The 21,382-nt window shown below is 35.5% G+C and overlaps 1 protein-coding gene across 1 annotated transcript; it reads left to right on the top strand.

The window, feature by feature from the left end:
- The first annotated feature begins 18,394 nt into the window (after positions 1 to 18,394).
- LOC116167621 (transcription factor Adf-1-like) lies at positions 18,395 to 20,257 on the top strand. Its single transcript, XM_031483033.1, has 2 exons — positions 18,395 to 18,734; positions 18,979 to 20,257. The coding sequence occupies exons 1-2, from the start codon at positions 18,551 to 18,553 to the stop codon at positions 19,737 to 19,739; spliced, it is 945 nt and encodes a 314-aa protein (XP_031338893.1). The 5' UTR covers positions 18,395 to 18,550; the 3' UTR covers positions 19,740 to 20,257.
- The last annotated feature ends 1,125 nt before the right edge of the window (positions 20,258 to 21,382 follow it).

Genomic DNA, 21,382 nt, shown 5'->3' with positions numbered 1-21,382 from the left:
TCTGATGGATATAAAGAATTTAAACATTCGATTCGATGAAAAGAGAAAATCCTAACAATTTGATGGATCTAAAAAAATTCAAAGCGTGGGAAGAATCGGATAAATGAAAAATTACGAGTCGGATATATTTACGAATCAGGCGATTCTAGAGAAACATAAACCAGTGGATAATTAAATTCAATTTAACGGATATAATTATTAAACACTTACAGGGCCGTTTCAACCAAATAGAATTTATTTTTGCGGATAGATAATTTGTGAAAATCAAGAAAATTCCTGTCAATACGGCCACTAGATTGGAATGCCCTTGTACGACACGGTGTGTGGTTTTTCTCCATTAGAAATGTTTATCGCAACAGGAACGGAAAATCGGAAAAAATTGACAATCCGGAGGATCCGATGAATCTAAAAAATTGGAAGAATTTAGAGAGACATTATAATCCAGGAAATCTTAAACATTTGAAGAACTTTATGAACCTGAATAACCTGATTGGTCCCTGATGCAAATTTACCCGGGAAGTTTTCATCTCGACATTCCACGACTTCGCAAAATGGATAAAGTATCTATTGTAGATTCTTTATTACGTTCATTCGTCCCAAAACTATTTTTTACTCAAAAGTGCGGTTGATGTGAAATTTGGAAACACTTATCTGGATACTGGATACAAAACACAAATTCATATTCTAAAGAATAATCAACTTCGCAAAATCATTCACATTCACATTTGAAGAGCACGTGAGTGATGAACCGCCGAACGGCCACGACTGGCTACCACTTCTTGTCGTTCCGTACAATTCGACTACGTGGAGTCCCTGATCTCCTAGTTCCTGTTATTTGAAAACTATTCATCTATTTCCGTAACCTTTTGGAACACGACGACTATACGAGCAACCATAGAAACTGTTTCGCAATTGTCCCCAGTATGAAGGGTTTGAAATAGAGACATCACTGGAAAATACGGATTCATCAATCGGGCGTTTCAGCAAAGCGCGTTGTAATTTATTAGTTGCAATGCAAATATGCTGAATGATGACCTACATGCCTACATCTAGCATTTGAAAAAAATCTAAATTATCAACTTTTTAGAAGAAAGATCAGACTGAGTAGAATGAAATAATTCATTGAACTTAGAAAAGAAACAAAACACCTAAGTAAGGTGCATCATGAATACCAAGCGTCTAAGGTCATCTATTCTAACAAGTAAACAATAAGAACTTCGTGATTTGACGTTAAAGCGACAATTACATAACATTTCTCCTCGTTTAATAGAAAGCAAAAACGCGCGATATATTATTATCTACGTATAGAATCGACATTTGGGACAATTTGCACAATCAACTGCCCAGCAGTAATAATAGTGGCGCATTTATTAATTAATAAAATATTTAATGACAGTTTCTAATAAACAACTAATTCTCATGGAAACAATTCATAATCATCTTCATGGAAGCTTCTGTCAGTAAAATTTAACAGAAGGTGAAAAGTCTGGTTCTACTCATAAGAATTTGTTTTGATTAATTTTTGTTCATTAATGTTTACGATTTATGACTAATGTTTAATACTAAATTGTGTGTAAAAAACCATAATTTGTGATATAAACATTTGGAAACTTCATAATTGTTATTTTTTGCCTTGGTTTGAATAATTGTTAACTTTTGCAAATATAGGTAGGTGTGACATCTATAAATCAGAAATTTTGGCAGTGTACAGTTATGACGTTATAAATATGAGTGCAAATTGCAATTATAGTATGTGGACGGAATTAAAGATACAAATCAAGTCATTAGTGCAAGTATGTTCAACAAACAAACGTCAGTAAATCAGTTCGTGGCACAAACACCCTGTTAAGTTTTGCGAATTCATACAATAAAGCTCTTGTAAGAAATGCTCAAGACGCATTTGCATAAACAGCATGCACCAGGAAATGTTGGTGATCATGCCATTGCTTACTTATTAAGACCAGGAAAACCATATGTTTTACTTTAAGTAAGGTTTATTTTGGTAGCACAGACATTAACTCAAAAGGCTCAGCGGCGTATGTCACATCACGTACCTTTGCGTTAATTTTTAACGATCATTGCACATTCATTGTTGCTTTCTTTGAAAAATTTATCATCGTTATTATGCCAACAGGTAATTGCTACGTGGAAATATTTGCATGTAGTTAATTTGTAAACAAAAAGCCATATGCAGAGATTATCTAACGGTTTTTGTCAACCAACAATACATTTTTAATTAGTCTTTGTCGCAAATTAACAATTAATCAAAATATTTTTATTGGTGCTTGGCAGAAGTAGAATTTATTAGTTGGGTGGGGATGTCAACACACCCTCGAATGACTTATTCATAAATTTCATAAGGAACTATTTACATTTTTATTACAGGCCATTCATAAGGCTTACGCAATATGGCAAATAATTGTAATTGTGTAGTATTATTGTAATGGAAAATTAAATCTGCGTTTAAACCATTAAGAATGGAAACACACGAGAAGTAGGTAAGGTGCAGGTTATTCGTAGATGATGGATAGTTAATAATTTGCAATGTACTTTAATAATGATCAAAATTACCTTATGTACCTAGATAGGATAAGTTTTAAAAAAAGTCTTTCAAACTTTACTTTCGCATTAAAGGAAGTGAGATGGACCAGTTTGAAAGTAAAAGGTTCAATAGAGAATCCTTGGACGCCTTCCGTGTATCATTAATGTTGCTCTTTATGTTTTATCAGGCACGTGGGTAGTGGGAGTCTTACTATTTTTAGCGTAACACAACGAAGTTGAGGTAAAGCTTATGTGCTCGTGTTTCCGTCCGTCCGTCCGTCCGTCCGTCCGTTCCATCGAGATCTCGGACCCTGAGGCCACCTAGAGACTTCGGGTTTTCGCTAATTGATAGCTGTTATGGTCTATATTTGCCCAATTCGATCAGTTTCATTTAACTCCATATTTTGCGCAGACTGCGCAATGCCAACTTTCATATTTATGGGGATATTTCTTTGAAATTTTAACCACAGACGCTTCTAGTAAAGATAAACATTTCGCGCATAGTAAAAATTATGTGGGCATGCGCAGTGACTGCGCAATGCCAACTTTCTTATTTATGGAGATATTGCTTTGAAATTTTAACCACAGACGCTTCTAGTAAAGGCAAACATTTCGCACATAGTAAAAATAATGTGTGGGCATGCGCAGTGATGTGTGGGCATACTGCGCAATGCCAAATTTCTTATTTATGGAGATATTTCTTTGAAATTTTAACCACAGGCGCTTCTAGTAAAGGTAAACATTTCGCACATAGTAAAAATTATGTGGGCATGCGCAGTGACTGCGCAATGCTAACTTTCTTATTTATGGAGATACTTCTTTGAAATTTTAGCCACAGGCGCTTCTAGTAAAGGCAAACATTTCGCACATAGTAAAAATTATGTGGGCATACGCAGTGACTGCACAGGTTGCTCATAGCCAACTTTCTTATGTATGGTAATATTTCTTTGAAACTTTATAACTTATAACTCCTCTCTTTCTCTGGACGTGGATGTGCTTCAATATGCAGATTCGAAATTTTGTGTGCTTTTGGTGACGACTGACGATGCGTCGTTTCAATACTTTGTGTTACGCGGCAATACCCACGAGTGGGTTTTGGAACATTTTTTTGTACTCTGTTCATATACAATTTTTGGGTTGCAACTTTTGTGTATTATCTAATGGAAACCATAGTCGGTTGTGATTTTATGATCCCTTTTCAACTATTTTAACGTAATAGCTTCAGGGTGTCCGAACTCCGACGACGAGTTAAATGTTAAATCAATTGGGAAATAAATGCGACTTAATTTTTACATTTATTGAGCGAAAATATTTTCAATGTTATACGAATTCTGGTTATACCAGAAGTTGCCTGACGTTATTTTAATTTTAATTTCTTTATTTATAATATATTTTTTAATCCGCCCAAAATTTGGACTAAATTAAATTAAAGTGCACAAGAAACGTGATATTTTAGATTGTACTCATAACTATTAAAAGTTTCTATGTGAGTACTTTCCAGCAAGCCAAAGATTCAATATTTGAGGGTGAAAAGTTTCAAAAAAGATTTTTTTCTGAAATTTGAAAGTGAGAAAGAGGTTGGAAGTTGAAGGATGCACAATATTATAAAAGGCAATTTCAAACGAAGTTAGAAATAAGAAATTAGTTCAGCTTTAAGGTATATTTGCAACACTTAAAATACTGAAGACTGAATTTGTAAGCTAAAAGTGAAGTATCGAGGGTTGACGATTCTCAGCGAAATTCGAAAAACATTCGTATTTCAACTAAGTAGACAGTCAAACATTGTTGAATTTCCCTCCAAGGGAATCATTTTTCCTCCTCATTGATGGTTTCACTAGCAGTATCAATGCTCGGCGAAACAACTTTATTTTGTAGAGAGAACTAGAGAGTCGCTTATTTTATTTATTTATTTATTTATTTTAAAACAACGGAATTCCTAGCCACATCTCAAGGTTCCTCGGAATTACAAACAATGTAAATTTTGCATCTGATTACACAGTAGCTCAAAATTTTAAGAACCGCATTAAGTTTTTGAATACATGCACAGATACTTATTCTTTTAAGAATGTGCACGTGCAATTTTCCTATGTATCCTTTTCAAAATTTAAACGGACCTCACTAAAGAATTTGGGCAACTTATGTAACGTCTAGTAACAAACGACGGTCAAAATTTTATTTGGAGTTTGACATTACGACTGAAATGTTGCTCATAAGTTTAGTGCTAAAATGTTCATAAAGGAAGTGAATTGGTACAATAATTTGGGCAATCTACGTGACGTTTATAGGACTATATATTAAATAAACGATATCAGGATTTAGCACCACTCGCCAAGTTGTAAAAATCACGGGACAATCATCACTTGCTTCGACACCACTGTTTTCTTTTCTGCTTGTGTAAACCGGTAACTTCATACCCATATTAAACATAAGCATTTCCAATGCTAAAATACGCTATTATATTCGTTATGGCTGGCTGGCTGAATTACTGGCCTGCTGGCTGTTCGGTTGAGATCTCAGCAAATACAATCGTTAGAGACTTCAAAATTTTCACTCAAAGCTTTGTGCTATAGTGTAGGTGCGCAGGCTCTAAGTAGTCTATTTTCTGGTAGATTACTCGTCAGATCGCTAATTTTAAACTTTGCTAATGAAATACTGATCTGGTGATGGATGCATATGAAAATTATAATTATACGTATGTATCATTTTAAAAGAATCTCTCTAGACACGGTCTCTATAAGATAAGGATCTTTATCATGGGATCTCCTAAACCATACAAGATACTACGATGGTCAAATTAAAGAAAAGATGCGCAATTATGAATTAAAGAGTTATTATCATGCTTTAAAGACAACCATAAAATGCTAATTATCTACTTATGAAGATATGCCAGAACAACCGAAATTTTAGGACTAGTGGGGTGGTTACTACTAGGAAAACATAAATATATGTATCACAGTTAAAAGGAACGTTTATACTTGATTCTGAAAGTCAAAGCAACTATTAAAGTCTACGCATTTATTGTCGGTTCTCAACCTTTTTGAGTAATGTACCACAAAATAATTTTTATATTTTTAAGTACCACCTAACTAAACTACCTATAGGTAAATTCCTTAATCGTAATTCACATGTTAAAATTCAAGCAAACACTATAATATCCATTTTTCCCCGGGCGAAATCACGGGGGTCGGAAGTGGTGGGAACTATGGGAAGTGGTATTTTGCAATTTGTGTTAAAACTATTAATTTTAGGCAAAAATGTTCGAGGTAAAAGTTGTAGGGAATAAAAATGAACAACTTTTGTATCTACGCCTTTTTTCACATAACATCACATCATCCGAGAGAAACCAGAAAAACTGTTTTTTTCGTTTTCTATTTTAATTATTGGGAAAACCCCCGGGATTTCGCCCGCGGAAAAAATTCAGCTTATTTTTGCCCAATTTCTCATCATTTCACCTGGATGAAAAACACGGTTTGGACCGGGAAAATAAATTATTTTAAAGCTATTTAACCTCGACTACGATGCAAATAATGATTTCTAATGATTTTCTTTATTTGAATTTGAGTTGCTCCGCCCTCCACTTCCGGAAAATCAATACGTAAGGAAAAGCATTTCATAAATAGTTATTTGTGTACCAAGGCCGTAAAAGTGATCTTTTTTGGCCGAAGCTGCTGTTTGTGGCCGAGGCGGTAGCCGAGGCCGCAATTCAGATGAGGCCTAACAAATCACTTTTGGCCAAGGTGCACACAACATTTTTTAGGCGATCATCAAAAAAGAATTCAAAAATTTGCTCATAAACATATTTTTTCTGAAAATCATAGTTATCTTAGACAATTAAAAACAAAGCATTTCCTGTCATATGTAATTATAATTAGCATCTTTGCGTGTGTTTTGTGCGTATCAAAATGGGTGATAGCGACAGTTCAGATACCCCAAATGAAATTTTGGAAGCTGCAAGCGTTGCGCTTGCGACCCTAAGTCATATATGATATAAAAGCAGGCGTTTGAGAGTAAAAGTACAATCGCAACTTCCTCGGTTGCACAAGATTTTAATAATGTCAAATGCAATAGGTCCTTCGTAACTGTGGCTTCCAAGACCTTATAGTTAACGTACAATTATTAGAAACCTGATTACCTACTTTGATGGTAGGTATAGGTAGCTACTTGTGTTCTCGGTTAATTGCTGGTGATTCTTCGTATAATAATGTAAGCAACAACATCTTCCTCATGTTTTGGTTCTACACTTCAAAAAGGTCTCTGCAAGCAGCAAAGATTGAAACGTCAAACTATAATTTTAAATGTGAACATTGTGATTACGCAAAATAGTGTGAAACATTCCTACAAGTCTGAAAATGAAAAAAACGCACGTGGATGGACCCAATCCTTGATGAGGACAGACCAGATAGACGTTTTCTATCAAACAGATTACTGGTTCTCACACATCAGTTTCAAATAAGTACAGTTTGACAGATGTGTACAATAAAGTAAAGTTTGACAGAAGCGTACAATAAAGTGAAACTTTATGGCCGCAAAAGCGACCACAAAATCAACGTTTTTGTGATGATAGCCTAAAAAATAGTGTTTTTTCTGTGACGGGAAAAACGTTTGACATTTTATCTCTGTTGATAGGTAACAAAATGTCACTTTTTATGAAATTACTTTTTTCCCCGGGAAAAAAGTGAGTACTTTTATTTTATCCCGGATGTACTTATATTTAATATATACTTATATTCAATTTTTGTGTTGCTACTTTCACTGCTTCTACTAAGTCAGGTGAAGTCAGAGAAAATTCAGAATCAGACATTTTTTAACTTTATATCATTCAATATAACTACTAAACAATCATTAAATTCGAAATGTTTAAATCAAATGCTAAAACTGAATTGACAGATGTTTGATTAAAGGTTTCCTTAGCAACGCAGTTCGTATTGTCGCGAGAAGTACAACAAACCCAAACCTATCTGCAGTTTAAAACCTATAAATCGATACGACTTCAATATATCGTTTTCCCCGTCACAGAAAAAAATAGTGTATTAAAAACGGGAAAAATGTTAGATTTTAATTCTCCAGCTCTCGAGCTAAAATCTAATACTTTTTTCCCTTGTAATAACTATTTTATTCAATGGTGAAATGCTAGTGTTAAATTCATAATAATCCCCTTACCGCTCTCGTGTAGCGAGAATGGCGATTTTTATTTTGCTTCGATGGCCAATTACTCAAGTAGATAACACAAATTTAAATATTTGTGGCCTTTGCCAAAAAATATGAAGCCATGGGCATCAGCAATGATTAAGTGCTTTAAATTGCCTATTGAAAGCAATAAATTTATAATTTACTTTGAACTTCTCAATTCCGACATGAGAATATAACACTTCGTTGATTAGATAATAACCACGTAGACCTAACGTTAAGTACCGGAAATTAACGTAGGTATAATTTTGTTTTTATAAGAATATACGCTTAGTGTAGAGTACCGTTTCCAATTTTCAGCAGGGTGTTAATCAACGTGGCGAAATCTAAAAATCTCTAGATTGCAGATTTATATAGATCAAATATTTTTAGTTACTTACATTAGTTATCTATGATGTTGTTTATAGAAATAATTTAGTGGCAGATTTTGGTTATTTACAACGTACTTAAAATTCCAATGCTTTTTTGACACATTTGTATTATAAATTTCTTGGCAATTTCCATTTTCGGTAAAACAATTAATTTCCGCAAACAATCTCCAGGTGAATTTCATCAACTTTACATTTTACAATACTGAAGATGCAATATATCTATCTTTTCCATTTTCTGTTCAGGCACGGCAAAATAAATATGGTATAACATTGTTTACAAATCACTTCGGTGTCGGATCTGAAATAGACACATTATCTTGAAATGTTACAAAGTAGTAAATAGCTATACGACAGGTCTTTAACCTTGCTGCATATCTGAGGATCCTCTCCGGGGATTATTTTTAGAAAATTTGAAACGTCAATATAATAGAATAATTACGCGGTTCCGTATTTTTGGAAATCGTGTAAAGCAGCAGCCAAGCAGTGACGCATTCAATAGGAACATTTATTTCCCGTTCTTTATACGTGTCTTTTATTTAATTTATTTAATGTTTCAGGTTTTAGGGTGTACACTGAGTAGTCCGAAGCGGATGATGAATTTTAGTGGCTAATAATACCAAAATAAGTGAATTTGATCAAATATTAATATTAATATTTTTATGACTAAAAATATACTTTTTGGTAATGTATAAAAATTACATTCTCGAGTAAGAAATAGTATTTTTTTTATTTTGCCTATATTTTTGTTACATGAGTTATCCATGTAACAAAGCCTGTACGCATTAATTGTTGTCAATGAAATTGTCATATAGGTAATACTAACTTGTACAATGTTTATAGGTCGTTTGTCAGTTTTGCAAGTCAGTAGCGTTTAAAAACATGACATTTACTCGTTTGCGTTTTGTTTTGTTAATCAACGTTGGAGTAACGAATAGTATAGTTATTTACATAAAAGTCAGGAAAATGATTTGAACGATCTTGAGGAAGGATATTAGATAATATAAAAATATCTGTTGATAAAACGTATCTTTAAATTTTCTTTTCTTTATCTAAAGCTCGAAACACACGATCGAACATCACGACAAACATGTACGCGCGTAGGTGGATTCATTTAGTCCATTTATGTCCAAATAAGCTTTGTAAACTTTTCTTTCTGGTAGGGATTCTATTTTAATTGTTTCAAGTGTTTCGGAATAAATTCTTCTCATTGTCAATTAATTGTGTGTTTATTCGAATCCTTCGTGCGATCCAGATGGAGTCTTTACGTCAGATTTTTTAATTCGTGGCCAGGATTTATTTCAGGTATGAATCACTGATGCCAGATGTGTACGTTTAGTTAGTTTATAATATGCGACCGCACACCATTGCACACAGCAACATACGTTCCTTTTTCTATTATTCTACTCAATGTAAAATATGAATGTATTTAAATACTGGGTAGCCTGTATCTTTTAATTTTTTGTCTCAATCGTTCACCGTACTGGAGAAAAACCTTTATCAGGCCCCGATCAGATTTTCGATTGTGTATCCAAAAGTTATGGATTTCACTCCTCTTCCCATGGTTTATGGATTTAACAGATTTTCAACTCAAATTGGTAGCGTATGTAGAAGATGTCCCATGTACTTACTAAAACCGGATCCACTTGTAATTGTGCACTGAACCCTTCCTGAACATCCCCTAGAACTAGACCTCAAGCAGGGGTGGCCATTTCTCTAATGACGCAGTTGTATCACTGTGTAAGGCATGCAGTATCTGTTGCAATCGAAATAATGATTTACGTGTATTCTTCTCAGCACAAAACAAAATTAAAACAGAATGAATTATAAATGTGTCCAACTATATGGCATTTAATTAATGAAATGTCCAAGACGTTACTTTCACAATGGTTTATTGATACAATTAGACAAATGATCCCCTTAAAACGAATTAATCAATTAAAATTTCAACAATCGTGAATTTGGCAAGACATCTTAAACTAATTCTATTTCGAATCGGTCCCCTTCTGCTTCCGGTTTACGACATTAAACGGATTTAATAACTGAAACTAATTTTCGTTAGTATTATTAATGATGCACGAACCTTTAATCTATTTTCCAAATTTCTTACTTCCGTCTAGGACTGGTATAATGAGACGATATGCGCTGGGGTTTAAATATTGTTATTATATACGCAATGGGAAACTGCACGCGGCAGATGGGTAATCGACAAAAAACGGATGGCCATTACAGCCGCAGTAAATCGTTTTAATTATCAATAAGTTTGTACCCTAATGGAGTTTAATGCGAGAAATATAATTTTCTATTAATCCAAACGACCTCAATGCATAAATATGGTATAATTAAATTCCCACGCGTTGCCTACGTTGTTCTGCATATTACATGTTCATATAAAGTAGCTAGCAAACAGGTGTAATCGGTCAGATTTTTAAGTTCCGTGCATTACGTTACGGAAATCGACACCTTTCTTCCTTGTGTTTTTGAATATTCTCACACGTCTTGACTCACCCACATTTGAAACACAGCACCCACTTCGTATAAACGCCGTTTTCATCCTACAGTGAGCTCATATAGTAGTTTTGAACCCTAATTTAGGGCCTGTCGTACACAGGGGATGAAATATAGAGTGTAGCGTTAGCACATGTGCCACTGCAACAAAAAATCTAAATAATCCTTGTGGGGGAACTCCGGCATTGAATAGGGCACCTGTTTAGTTGAAAACGAAAAACTGTTATTTAACACTGCTACTTACTCTACTTTTCAATTCAAGCTCGTTTCTTTTCCAGGTTAAGCATTAGATAAATGTAGGTTACTACGGCAACAACTTTTACTTGCAAGCAGTTAATCCGTTCTTCCTTGCGTACTGACTTGTAACTTCCTTCCTACAAAAATTGCCGTTGATTGTCAAAACGCTTAGGATGTTTAATTGACCAACGTTGTAATTAACCCAGTCGTAAAGTGTGTAAACGCACCAAACTATGAGAATCGAGCTTAATTAGGTCGTGAGGGTGCTCCGTATTTTAATGCACTGGTGGTTGTGAACCTTGACATTTCATTCCCAACATGTAGAAACAGGAAGTTACTCTATATAAATCTGGAATGCAACAACCTGAAATATAAAACTAACACATTGAGGTAAAACTCTGGCGCGTTCAATCTCTACGAAGCTTGACAGTTTGACAAATCGACTCTATGTCTAAACCAGAAATCCCTTTTAGTTTTTACGACATGTTTGAAGCCGCTAGTTTAGATAAATATTCCTGCGGGTGAGATGGAGGGTCGCAACCAACACCTACAGTAGGGAAGGGAAGTCCCCTGTGTCTACACATAAGGGTCGCATAATAAACGTGCATTAACGAAACAATGACAATTTCTGGACGTTTTTGAAACAAATCGATCCGATTTAATTACTAGAATACCGTTAATTTTTTACGCTAACTAGGTTTTTTATTTTTAGACGAAACAAGGGGATAACTACTTCACCCTGGGGCCGAATGGGGGAAGTCGCCCTATCTGTCTATTTCACGCACCAATTTACAAATCACTCTCACCCGAAATTGCTTAATGTCGGTTAATCTACAATTTATGTGCAAATTCTTGCCCCGTTTGATGCACACAAGCAATTTACCACGTTACGCAATCTTTCCGCGTTTTCGTTTTTCCATTTGCGAGAAAGCTTTCAAATTAAACATGGGCCATTAGTGACATTTGAAGAATTCGAAACAAGATGTTTGTGTATGTGTAACACGATACTTTTCAGTCTCGACGTTCTGATTATTAAAACCACATGTGAATGAGGTATTAATCTGAAGCAGCCTTTTAGGGTAACTCATCAGTGTAAGTGAGTATAGTGTCGTTGCAAATCTCCTTTGTACCCGTGTTGTGCATGTCACATTCCATTGAATCTCTGTGCGAAGTTTACTGCAGGCTTTACACATAAAATCTTCAGTTTTCAACTCAACCGTGCATTTTCGTAATGAAGTCTTAACTCTTACATACCATTTAACCTTATTCTTGGTACGGCAAATGAAATATTCTATACACGTAAAAAGCAAGCATATACACGCAAGGCAAGGCGTGATGATAAAAAGACCTTTCCATCAAATTAATTTAAGGAAGGACTCCGCCATTTGCTCATTAACGGTTATTTGTATCACAAGCCCAGAAAATAAGTCTTTCGCGATTTACGAGTGTGCGTAAGGTTGCAATTACAAATACTGGCAAGCCACACAAGATTTTTGTGTATTGAAATAAAAAATGGTTAAAACGTTCATCGTAAAATTTAATTTTCTGCCATTCATTCTGTCATTTAATTACTCTTATTCGATATCTTATGTTGGTATAGTCCAGTCAAATAAGAAAAAATAAAAACATTAATCGGTAAAGATCTGAATTTTGGTACACATGTTCATTAGTGTTCCCCATTGGACTAAAAGTCCCCGTCAAAATCTGTTGCGCTCGAGGCGCCATCTTGGCATATCGGCAACAATTATTGATACGGAAAAATAGTTCAGATAAAAAATATAGTTTATTAAATTGCCCATAAAAACGCAATTTAACATTTTTTTGTATGTCCAATACTTTAGCTATAATCCGACATCGAATAGACAATCAAGTATCCTGAGCTCTCGAAACAGTCGCGCAGATATTTTTTACAACTTTTTACAAATCATTGAATTTATTGAAAATTCTGCCAGTATTTCTTATATATGCGAAGTGGTCGCACTCAAGCTTGGTATGAGACACGTTTAAAGGTTTCTCATAAGACTCTCTCTCAATAGAACTTTCATCTATGTGAGCAGTGAGTATGGACTGGGAGCCTTCAGTGTCGAGCCTTCAGTGTCCGAACAGGGTAAAGGAAATCGTGAACTCTCCTTCAACTCCACAGTTCGGGAGATTTTTCATATCCACGCAATTTCTGAACTTGCTCATTAATACGAAACGTGTGATGCTGCGCCGCTGCAGCCGGAGGGGGTAATAGTGGTAGATTCGGCTGACCCTTGTACGCGTATTTTCTGAAGATCTGATAACGATGTCGGTTTAAATATATCTCTCACTAGCAGGCACGTTATATCATTGTATTTATAAACGAATATAAATACAATGGTTATATGCAGATAAGGGTGTTCTCCAGCTTCAGAAATCATTTCGTTGCTCCAACAATTTTAAACATTTTCACTTACCTTTTTGAAAAAAACATGATGTCATTGCTAGACTGCTTTATCGCACGACGATTCTGTTCATTTTTTTGGTTATGTTACAGCCATAGTCATAAAAAAGACGGTCTCCTTCCTATAACTATACGATACGGGGCCTAAACGCGTTCTGACGTATTCAACGTGAGATTACAGCTAAAGTATATTGGAGATACAAAAAAAATGTAAATACTCTTTTTATAGGGAATTTAGTAAACTATATTTATCATGTAAACTATTTCATCGTATCAGTAATAGTTGCCAAGACATGGGCAAAAAACTGGAAAAGTGTACCGTTTTTCCAAGATGGCGTCTCGAGCGCAACAGATTTTGACGGAGACTTTTAGTATGTTCAATAGAAAGTCCCAATAAATGTGTATACCAAAATTCAGATCTTTACCGATTAATGTTTTTATTTGTCCAAAATTGTGCTAATTTGACTGAACTAGTAGCACTGTATCAATGATTCATCTACGTTGAAATTCAGAAAAACATAGGTACGTCACCTTATATTACAAATTTCTAAAACGCAGTCTTAAGAAGTTGATAACATGTAAAAGTTAAAATTTTATTTTTCTATTGCATAGCTGTATAAGAATGATATACAAGTTTGGATAATTCCAGATCCAGTAATTGGTTGTCGATTGAAAACAGAGCAACAAAAGAGGGGCCGAGGATTTGTTTCGTGTAATTTACACCTTGTTTGGTGTATGCAGTGTCTTAATATATTGCTGTCTTTTCATTCGGGCACAAAAAAAATGCTGTGCTCCACGGTGGGCACCAAAAATTATTACTGTGTGCAATGGCACGAGTTTATTACATCACTCAATTAACACTTACCTAACTAGCTGAAATTACACAAATTAAAAGTTGTAACAGACCTCAGACCTTGTATTACCATCTTCCAATAAACTTTATTTTTAAATAATTAAAAAAAAATGGACTCTCAGGGTCCAACTGGGTCCCGAAACGCAGAAAAATCTCAACACTGACTTATCAAAATCTTGAAGTTACGGAAATCCGTAATTCAAATAAAACTGCACTATTAAATTTAAATTGCTGAACCCGAAACAAGGGAAACTTTCATTGGACAAACAAAACAAATTTAACACACGCTGCGCACGCAAATAACAACACAATGACATACAAAAACTTTGCATAATGCTATTAAGTCATAATTCGCGGGTGATCAAATATACGAAGTACTTTTTCCAATAAGGATTCTAAAAACTTTAGTCAAGATAGCTGTCATGTGCATATGTGTTTTTTGTTCATTATTAGTTGACATTTCACCATGAATAAACTTACATCAGAACAACGATTACAAATCGGGGAAATTTATTTCCAAAATCAGTGTTCAGTGAGAAATGTTTTTCGTGCTCTTCGACTATTTTATGGACATGGTGCTCATAATGAGGCCGGGACATTTCGCCGAATGCCCACAACGCCGACACGATTTTTTGAAGGTCCATATCGCCGACTAGGGACACTACGCCGACGGACACTACGCCGACCGTGCCCACATCGCCGACAAGTGTGCAAGGGACACTACGCCGACCGTGCCCACATCGCCGACAAGTGAACAAGGGACACTAAGCCGAACGTGACCATAACGTCGACTCATACAACACTTCTTAATCAAGCTGGACGGTGTAGCTTTTGACTAAGTGGAAATTATAAAAGCACTAAACCTTCCCCATACTTCATTTAATTGTTTCAGATTTTAAATTCAGACATTGAATTGACAAAGACTTTGCTTGTCAAGATGGCTGCGTCCATCTCGTTCAATTTTAATTTAACAATTGTTTATAAAATGTGAGGGCAAAAAGCCTTAAATTTGTTAATATTGTAATTGTAATTGTTTCCATGTTCGAATAAGCAATTTTTCCCCATATTATCAACCAAATGTTACCAATTAATATGTAATTTTCAACTACTTTTATATGTTCCTTCAAACTGAAGCTTGATAATGACCTCAGGGTCGAAACTATAGTCGCTGTGCTGTCACATAATGTCTGAATTTTAAAATCTAAATAATTAAATGAAGTATGGGGAAGGTTTAGTGCTTTTATAATTTCCACTTAGTCAATTTCACCCCGTTTTGAGTCGTTATAAGATGGATAGCTACCAATTAGTAGCTTTTGACGTTAGGTTATTGTAGGTTCAGAATATTTTTTTAACTTTTTTCGAACTACAGACTCATACGAAAATTCAGCTTTGGATATTAGGTTATTTGTAGGTTTAGGACATGTTTTTTAAACTTTTTAAAATGCAAACTCATACACTGGACAGAGTATGAGGGGCCTGGATTTTCGAACAGTCGGCGTTGTGGTCACGTTCGGCTTAATGTCCCTTGCACACGTTTCGGCAATGTGGGCACGATCGGCGTAGTGTCCGTCGGCGAAGTGGGCATGGTCGGCGTTGTGTCCCTTGCACACTTGTCGGCGATGTGGGCACGGTCGGCGTAGTGTCCGTCGGCGTAGTGTCCCTAGTCTGCGATATGGACCTTCAAAAAATCGTGTCGGCGTTGTGGGCATTCGGCGAAGTGTCCTAGACCCCTCATAATCGTCCAACTGAACCCACAATGAAAAAATTGTTGCCAAAAATTCAAGATATTGATGTAGCCGACTTATGGTTTCAACAAGATGGTGCGACGTGCCATACAGCTGATACAGCACACGAAACCATCGATTTATTGAAAGAAACTTTTGATGAGAACATCATATCAAGAAATGGAGCAGTGAATTGGCCACCAATATCATGTCATCAAACGCCGTTAGATTACTTTTTATGGGGTCAAATCACTTGTTTATGCCGATAAACCACAAACTATTCCTGCATTAGAAGCGAACATAACACGTGTAATTAATGAAATATCGGCCCGGCCGAAATGCTCGGAAGAGCGCTTAAAACTGGACCCATAGAATGGACTATCTACAAGTCAGTAACGGTAAGACAAAAAGATCTCCTCTAAACAACCGCTCTACGTTTTATAAAATTCGTCTATTTCACGGGGTGATCGTCGGTTTTAACAGTCGACACAACGTATTCAGTTATCTACATTCAAAAATTAACATTTCCTTAATTAATTGGGCGGCTTTTGTTGTTTGTTGCAGTTTTGTTGCACTCACAGTTTTTGTTTCGTCAATAGATTTATTTTTCATGGATCTACCCTCCAATTGCCACATAAAACTTAAATCCCTTCCGATTTTGAGTTTTGTGTTTTTAGGCAAATTCGCTCTTACCTCCAGAACACTCTTCAATTGAGGTGGTTGTAACTTTTGTTGCACATCCAACATTTTTGTTTCTTCAATCGATTAGCAATCTCTAAAACTATTTTCTGCGAAGGCTCTCTCTTTAATTACCAATAAAATCGTTTAATGATTAATAGTTTTACCCTTTTGTTTCATTGAGAAAAAATCATTAATCATTCAAGCACGAATTTTTGTTTTGGAAACTGTCTCAAGAAAGGGAAACAATGTTTCCTTGATAGCAAGATTTCTTGGTCACAAATTTTTTCGGATTTTATTTTTTAGAGGCAAAATTAAATATTTCTTGGGGCAAAATATTCCTTGGATAAATGTTTCTAGAACTGGAATTACGGAAGTGAACATGATATTTTTTATTGAAATTTATTGTTTCAATTCTGTTTTTCAATAAGTATACAACTGTATACATTCGCATTGAGATTTCCCGCATGCTGAAAAAAATTGCGCATTTGTTTACACCTGCAATTTTAAGGAGAAACGTAATTTTTATTATCAGTATAATATGAAGTTATCATAAGCACAACGGGGAATCTCGGAATGCAATTTTCCAGCGTTTTTCAGTTTTCAACCGTTTCTGACATTTGAAAGGTAAAAAGGTTATGGATTTTTGTAAGTTGAATTCGCACAACTATTCAGTAAGTTGTGGTTCCTTCCTTGATATGGGCATTTAAAGAATGTTGAAATTGCACACCATAATGGGGCAGTGGTGTTAGTTTACAATCTGTGAAAAGTATTTGCGTATTTAATCTCCTACGACACTTTTATGATCAACTTTCATGTAAGTCGTATATTCTATATTTGTAACGTTTATTATTATGGCTTCAAAGAAACTGAATCCATCTAGCACCCTTTGTTTAGGCGACCGTGACGCAATGCCCCCCGAAGAGAAAATCGGGGACAGATGTGCAACCTGTCTGCCGAGTGCCGGGCTCTAGCAACGTCACACTTGTTTTGTTACCCCCTGCTTATACGGTATCTCAAAACCACCCTAAATCTGGAATGCATCGCGTTTTTATGCGGTTCATTAATTCGATGATGTCTCGCTTCTCTTTACTCGCACTTAAAAAACATTAGCAATTAACCAGCAGCTGCGAGACGATTCAAATTACGAGGAAATGAATTCTTGGTGATTTAATTACTGCGGACGTAACACTAATTCACAAATTCCATTATTTTTAAGTAACGCAAAATTTCAGCTTGCGGTTTCCGTATTTTAATGTGCAACACCTGTGAATCAGGGTTGACTGGACTAAATTTATGGGTTAGCAGTACAGCGGAAAGTCCCCTGTTTTTGCGTTAGCTAAATACCTAACTGAAAGTTTTAGGTGACCTATTTTCGCCTATTATATGCTCAAAATTGTTTGCTTAATCAATCTCTTTGTTAAAACCGTTTTTAGTTTTACAGAAATTATGCTCTTTTTAATGTTTAAATAGCAGCGGAGCCAACACATGTGTAACTAGAGACTTCCTGACACCAGCTGTGGAAACGAAAAGTTGTTTTCATTTCTTCTAAAGGTTTCTTGTATGTACCACACACGTGATTAACACGGCATTTCTTATAATAAACAAAGCCGTAGTCGACACCGCTTGACTTTTTGTTTTTCTTATCTTGAATAATAGACGTGAAAGTTTTCAAGGTTTGTGTTTTATTATATCATCGTCGTTTTTTGTTATACTTAGAGGGACTTACATAAATAATTCAAAGTAGTCGCCTCTATTTCCGCATCTATTATGTTGTTACGTACAAACAAGACACTTGCATTTTTTTATACTGGCAAGAAAATGATTGTAAAGATAGATATCAACTGAGATAGATGGTTGACGAACTCTAAGTGGGCGGACATAACGGAGCGCCGACCATCGCTCCGACCATAGCATAGCACCATAGCATCGATCACAAAAAAAAACATTCAGTGCTTTTAAATGTTAGCGGTCATATTGGCGCCTCGACCCCCGCTCCGCTCATAGGTCTGAGCCAGGCCCTGGTACCATGGAATTGAGCTTAGTATTTTTTCGACCGTCGACCATCGCTCACGCAATGGTAGATAAAGAAAAATTAATCGGGCTTGTATTTGTCCGAGAGGCTATATGGAACAAAAAAAATAAATATCATCACAATTGCGTAATTTTAAATAAATTGTGGAAGGAAGTTGCAGAGGGGTGTGGTGTACCAGGTAAGTAATTATATTATAGCTGTTTTACTTAATATTTATTAGTTGTTTTGCATAAAATAAGTTTGAAAACCATCTCGTACAGCTTTTGCTTCGTCATTAAACCTTCCACTAAACTTCTGAAGGACAATCCGGTGGAAAAAAATCTAAAAAAGATGTAAGGTGTTAGAAGGTTAGGAACATATTTTTTAGTTTTTATAAGATTTCATGTATTAAACAATAAAACCCCGTTATGTTATCTTTTCAGCGACATCCGCAAAAGCTCAGTGGAAAAGGCTTCGACAAACGTTCATAAAAAAGCTATCAGAGCAACCCGTTAAAAGGTCTGGTGATGGAGTGGAGGACGACACTGAAACGTCTGATTGGCCATTTTTCAAGTCCTTATTATTTTTAAAAGATTCTTGTGCGCCTAGGAAAACGGAAGGCAATTTTAGTAACGAAGAAGATCAAAGTGGAGAGGATACTGGCGATGAAAGTTCATCCCAAGCTCCATCGTCCGTCACCGAGTCAGTTCCTTTATCTACACCAGCGTCGCCAAGAAGTTCGCCAACACCAGTAACGAAAAAAGTTAAAACCCAAAGGTCTAGCAAAAAGGACCACATTGGTGAAGCCTTAATTATAGCCGAACGAGAGAAAATTGAATATCTAAAAAGGAGAGAAGAGAATAGAAAAAGTAAAGAGGCAATGATTGAATTAAATTCAGTAAGAAAAGAGCTAGATGAGGACGAATCTTTTTTTAAAAGCATTTTGCCACACGTACGACAGTTTTCTCCAAAAAGAAAAATGCAATTTCGTATTAAAGTACTTCAACTAGTACATGATTCAATTGAAGCAAATCCACCTAGGGACGAACCGCACATAACAGAACTAGTTCCACAAAATCAACCTTCATCATCAAATCCAAAGCACTCCTCGTTAAGTATTCCTTCAGAAATGTTTTTTAGTGATCTTAGAGAAGAACAGAACCAGAATGCCTACCTTAATAATATGTATCCTACTCAATTTTAGATAAGTGTACTTTGTATTTTTTTAATAAATAAACTTTTTGTATATGTACTTACCTCAAGGTTAGCATCAGTTGTTCTTCCGTTCCTATTGGCTGAGAGTGGCAATTTTGGTATGATTTTTCTAAGCTATCTCCAAATTTACTTAAAATATAATCGAATGTACTAATTGCCATTCTCATATATTCAAAAAAACGAGCTGAATCATTTCTTAAATCTCTATAGAGATGATGGAATTCACCATACCGAAAACGCTTCTTATTTAAAGGATGAACCCTTCTTTTTTGGGATTTTTTATATATGTACCACGTTTTAGCACTTGACTCTGGTAAAACGTCATCATCATCAGACGAAGATATTAACACATCCATGTTTATGACGCTCATTTTAACGCTTTAAACTGAAATGCAAATGTCGAGATCGAGGCCTCAATGTGACCACCTAAGCGCTATGGTCGGAGCGAAGGTCCCAGGTACCATGCTTTGGTCGGAGCAATGCTCCTGTGCGAGGGTCCTCGTTATGTCCGTACCCTAATTCACCCTACACCTTTGAATTTTTACTTTCGTGAATAGAGCAGAAAAATACAGCCTATAAAAATTTAGGAGATACTTACGAATCGTTTTTTATATCCGTTTCGCTCCTCCAAAGATCATAGTAGAAAAAGGTAAACTAATTTTCAGAATTTTTGTGATGTAAATGTGAAAATGTCACGTGACGCCGTGACGGGGATGCTTTTTTATTAAGATTTCGAATTTCATAAAGTGGTACAAATGCAGTAATTTTAGTCACATCAGTCTCATCTTGTGAGAACAACGAAAACGTGAAAAACAAATTGGGTGATAATTTTGGTAATATAAAAATTACATAATGTGTAAAAAGGAACGTTTGTGATTTGATAAAGCAATGCAATGCTCTGCGGTCTGTGCCATTGCCCAGACGGCCCAGCTTAAGCAAAACAGACATTTGTGTTTATAAATTTAGAACATTACCCAAGAATGCATGATAAATCTTAGTTATGTAAATGAATGGGCGTTTATGCAGATTCATTGAAATTGGAACAAAATTTATAATTAAAAAAAAAGAGGAAGATTGGCAATAATAACGGTAGCAGCAGCTTTATAAAAAAATCCTTTGAAATTTGAACAAACGTAAAAACTAGAAGCAGATGGTCGGTCGAGTAGGCATTAAACATAAAACATTATGACAAGTTGGTCACTGAAATTATCTGCATTCCCTTTGTTTCTAATATTAGTCATTTTATTTATAAGCGCGCACCATTTTCATCGGAGTGGATGCAGTGAGTAACAAAATATTGTTGGAATGCCGCATACTTCCGGCATGTTGAACTCACCGACGACAATCTTTATCTTCTGACTTAACACAGTTAACAGTATTTTTAGATGCTTATTTACACTTCTGGGACTATAATTTGTGTTTAGTGCAAGATGCGTGGCATTTCCCATAATGTTCTTCAAATTTGTTTAGGGTAGTAAACTTCTCTGCTTAATTAATTATAAAATAATCGCTCTATTTGCAAGGGATTAAATTATTTAAAAGCACCTGTTGCAACCGGAACCAGTGCCAGTACGCAATCCGTATAAAAATGAAAAAAATGAGCAATGGCAACTCAGTAATCATCATTGCAAA

The sequence above is a fragment of the Photinus pyralis genome, unplaced genomic scaffold (assembly GCF_008802855.1).
Source record: "Photinus pyralis isolate 1611_PpyrPB1 unplaced genomic scaffold, Ppyr1.3 Ppyr1.4_LG4, whole genome shotgun sequence".
NCBI lineage: Eukaryota > Metazoa > Arthropoda > Insecta > Coleoptera > Lampyridae > Photinus > Photinus pyralis.
This window is presented reverse-complemented; position numbering and strand designations above follow the sequence as displayed.